Consider the following 4,134-nt stretch of genomic DNA (forward strand, 5'->3'; position numbering starts at 1 on the left):
TTGTCATCTGCATATTACCAGGAACTAAATCCAGGATGACGTCGACTCAGTATAAAACCAACAAGAGGTTCAGCTGGTCTAAGCTCCGTCCTACCCGCGGGTCGAGTTCGGCGAACGCTGCAGCAAGGGGCGGGCGGGCGGGAGGAGGGCGACGAACGCAGGGGGCGGGGAGGGGCGCGGGGCTGCGCGCTCGCCGGCGCTCTCTTTCGGTTTGGTCCTCCACGGGAGGAGCGGGGACCCCCCCTACCCCCCCGCCTCACTTGGAGGCTTTTTTCCTCGGCGCGTCCCAGCCGCCCCCCGGTCCCGGCGCGGGGCTCGGGGATGCCCGCCAGCATGTTCAGCATCGACAACATCCTGGCCGCCCGGCCGCGCTGCAAGGACTCGGTGCTGCCCGTGGCGCCCAGCGCCGCGGCTCCCGTCGTCTTCCCAGCCCTGCACGGGGACTCGCTCTACGGCGGCGCCGGTGGCGGCGCCTCCTCGGACTATGGCGCCTTCTACCCGCGCCCCGTGGCCCCGGGCGGCGCAGGCCTCCCGGCCGCGGTCGGCGGCTCGCGCCTGGGCTACAGCAACTACTTCTACGGGCAGCTGCACGTGCAGGCGGCCCCCGTGGGCCCGGCCTGCTGCGGGGCCGTGCCGCCGCTGGGCGCCCAGCAGTGCTCCTGCGTCCCGACGCCCCCAGGTAGGGTCGCGCCTGCGCTGGCCTCGGCCTCGCCGGCCCTCCGCGCTCCTCGGCGCCCAGGGACGCGGGTGGGCGGCGGCGTTTGCTTCTCTCACTTGCCACCGACTTTTCTCCTCTTGCAAACGTGCCCCCAAGCCCCGTCTTTGGGCGGACCGGGCGCAGGGGGTTGCACACTTGCTGCACACTTTAGGCGAGAGTTAGCAGAAAGTGTAACCGTGCCTGCGTGGGGGAGGCTGGGCTTTTAGGATTCCCCTAACCCGCGTTGGAAGTGTGCGAGTGGACGCGGTAGCACGGTACGCACCCCCCGCCCCCCGCCGCGTTCCTTGCACCCTGCTTTTTGTGCACCCACCCCCCGGTTCCCCGCACCCGCTGGCAGACGCTTTTAAATTCGAGTGGGTCGCCGGCGGGGCGGGCTTGTGTGCGCGCGCGGCGGCGGCAAGGAAGGCGGCTGACCCCGGACGCCTCCCTCTGTCGCAGGCTACGAGGGCCCCGGCTCCGTGCTGGTGTCCCCCGTGCCCCACCAGATGATGCCCTACATGAACGTGGGCACCCTGTCGCGCACCGAGCTGCAGCTCCTCAACCAGCTGCACTGCCGGCGGAAGCGGCGGCACCGTACCATCTTCACTGACGAGCAGCTCGAAGCGCTGGAGAACCTCTTCCAGGAGACCAAGTACCCAGACGTTGGCACCCGCGAGCAGCTGGCCCGGAAGGTGCATCTCCGCGAGGAGAAGGTGGAGGTAGGCTCAGGACCCCGCCGGGGCGCGCCCTCTCCAGCGAAATAAGCTCCCCCGCTCCAGCCGGGTATGCTCGGCTCTCCCTGGGTCTCCCGGCTCTTTGGAAACATCCCCGGGGCGGCCGGGAGCCTGCGGGAAGGCGTTTTAGGCCCAGGAAGTTGAATGAAAATACGGAAGCGAGAACGGGCCCCCTTCTGAGGGCGTGCGCGCCGGGTCCCCCCGGTTCCCTGGGCGAGCCCGGGGGGTGAGTGGGGGTGCCCGGGCCTGGCCGGGGGCGGGGGCACGCCTTTGATCCTCACCGTTGTTTTGTTCTCCCTGGCGCAACAGGTCTGGTTTAAAAACCGCCGCGCCAAATGGAGGCGGCAGAAGCGGTCCTCTTCGGAGGAGTCGGAAAACGCTGAGAAGTGGAACAAGACGTCGTCGAAGGCGTCGCCCGAGAAGAGGGAAGAGGAAGGTAAAAGCGATTTGGACTCGGACAGCTGACGGCCGTGGGCCGGCCGTGGCCCTTGCCTAAACTCGAAGGACTTGCACACCAGAGGATGCTACTTTCTTGCACACGCGCTGCCTTGCGGGAGGAGGGGGGTGGGGGTCGAGGAAGAGGAACTGTAAATAGTGTACTGTCCGAAGGGTGGGCGCCTGGGGTCGGGCCGCCCCGGGGCTTGCAGCCCCGAAGTCCAAGGCCGCCGGCGACTCGCTCCCCACCGTAGTATTTATAGTTAAATTAACGGTGACAGTACAATAAAGTGACGGCGATGTAGACGGGCCGCATTCTGTATTTCCTACCCCACCGCCAGCACCATCCGAGGCCCCCCTCACACACAAAAAATGTAGTTAGTCGGTAGCTTCCAAGGGAAAATTGGACAGCTCTGACCTGCCTCCCCAAAAAGGGAAAAAGACAAAAGAGAGAAAAACAGAAAGTCTGGGTACGATGGTCGCAGGACCGGGTGTCCTGGTTTACACTTCCTGCGGAGGTTTCCGGGCAGGGTGGAGAGGGGCATTGCCGGCTGCCTAGAGGAGGTGTTGTCCCGGAGAGGAAGCAGCCTGGGGTCCTGTTCTCCACGCCCTCGGGGATAGTCAGGACCTTCTCTCTCCTCGCTGCCGATAGATAGGGTAGCCGGTAAGAAGGATCCTCTCGAGCTGAGGGATCCCAGGAGCGTCTCCAGAGCCCGTTTAGCCATTTCAGCCAGCCCTGGAGCTCCCCAGAAATCCCCAGAAGTAAGGCGGCGGGTCCACGTGGAATTAGGCACGGCTTCTCCCGAGAAACGTTCCTGGATCTTTCCTGGCCGCTCTCGCGGCCCCCTTCCTCCCTGTTAAGTGTTTTTGTCTCACAACCCGGCCGGGAGACTAGGAGCTGTGCGCCCCAGAGCTCAGTGGGGACCTCCGCCGCGCGGCCCTTCGCGCTTCTCAATGGGAGTTTGGGACGACTCTATGTTCCTAGCCTCAGCTGGTCACAGACTACTGGGCTCAAGATGAGCCTCTGACTTTCTCTTGGGTCTACGCCATGGGGCCGGAAAAGGAAAAGCCGGCGAGCGGCTGGAGCCGGCGCTGGTCAGCAGCTTGGGAAGGCCTAGAGAAGCTTGCTGGTACCAGGGAGGCGCTAGGGATGAAGATGAGAGCCTGCCTTCTGTATGGCTCTCCAGACCATGGGAAGGATGGAGTGGAGGCCGAGGGCCAGCAGGAATAGCTTTTAACGTGTTAAACTTTATTGGTTTTGAGCTAAATGCCTTTTATAGAAAAGGAAGCTAAGGTTCAGAGTGCTTGCCTGCTGCCCAGGAGGTGAGCTTGTCCCTTCTCCTGGGAGGCCTCCAACAAGGTCCCTTCACTGTGAGGCTGTGTGTCCTGGCTGGGAGCATAGCACGTGCAAGAGTTACAATTTTTCTTTTCTTTTCTTTTTTTATTTTACAAGAAGCAGTGGTTTTTCCCAGCTTTTGGGGGGAAGGTTTAAAAGACAGAAGTGACTCCTGGAGCAGGTGAAAGCACTTAGGATATATGGGCTCCCAAGCATTACCTTTCATTATTTCATTATTTCTTTATTAGAGAATCCCTACTATGAAAGGGGGGGAGGGTGGCAGGGAGCAATATGGAGACCAGGTCTGCCTCAAGATTGCCTTGGTTTTTCACCAGACTGTTATTTGTGACTTTGGGCAAATGATGAACCCCTCTGCACCTCACCTCCCATGACTGTGAAATGGGCACGCACAGCAATGGCACCTGCTTCCTGGGGTGTGTGGGTATGTGTGTGGACATTGGCCACTATCTCATTAAATTACAGGGACAGCTTTTCCAGCTACTTTTTTTTAAATGTGATTATGACTTACAGTGTGTCAAACCTAGCACTTCAAGATTTATGTACATTATCTCATTTTACCTTCTAAGTATTCTGAGATGGGAAATGTTTTCACCATTTTACAGAGGAGGAAGTTACGGTTCAGAAAAGTTAACTACTTTTAACAACATTCAGCTTGTAAGAAATAAACAGGGGTGTGTGGGGGGATAACTGTCTCTTTGCTCTTATACTATAATTGTAAATGTTCCCACTAATACCAGTTCTGGTAAGAAAGACTCAGGCTGTCCCATTCATTTCAAATGAATCCTGCAGTGGCCATTATTGTACCTCCTTAGACATCAGACTCCCAGGGGGAGCGCCCTGCCTGTGCAGAAGCCCTTCAGTCTTCCTAGATGCTGTTCCCAGATGCTGTTCCCTGCCCTCTTTGGAGAGGG

General features: G+C 59.9%; 1 protein-coding gene across 1 annotated transcript; it reads left to right on the top strand.

Annotated features, from left to right (window-relative positions):
* The first annotated feature begins 223 nt into the window (after positions 1-223).
* On the top strand, positions 224-2,205 carry GSC (goosecoid homeobox). The gene is made up of 3 exons (XM_040257099.1): positions 224-679; positions 1,157-1,416; positions 1,741-2,205. Exons 1-3 carry the CDS (start codon positions 322-324, stop codon positions 1,894-1,896), a joined length of 774 nt encoding a protein of 257 aa, XP_040113033.1. The 5' UTR covers positions 224-321; the 3' UTR covers positions 1,897-2,205.
* Positions 2,206-4,134: the final 1,929 nt, after the last annotated feature.

Source organism: Oryx dammah, unplaced genomic scaffold (assembly GCF_014754425.2).
Source record: "Oryx dammah isolate SB20612 unplaced genomic scaffold, SCBI_Odam_1.1 HiC_scaffold_16, whole genome shotgun sequence".
In the NCBI taxonomy this organism is placed as follows: domain Eukaryota; kingdom Metazoa; phylum Chordata; class Mammalia; order Artiodactyla; family Bovidae; genus Oryx; species Oryx dammah.

What these genes read in the sequence shown, in the direction of transcription:
- GSC (XM_040257099.1), top strand. Translation starts at nt 322, where the DNA reads ATGCCCGCCAGCATGTTCAGCATCGACAACATCCTGGCCGCCCGGCCG. An exon ending in CTGCGTCCCGACGCCCCCAG is followed by an intron (nt 680 to 1,156) that starts GTAGGGTCGCGC and finishes CCTCTGTCGCAG; the next exon opens with GCTACGAGGGCCCCGGCTCC. An exon ending in TCCGCGAGGAGAAGGTGGAG is followed by an intron (nt 1,417 to 1,740) that starts GTAGGCTCAGGA and finishes CTGGCGCAACAG; the next exon opens with GTCTGGTTTAAAAACCGCCG.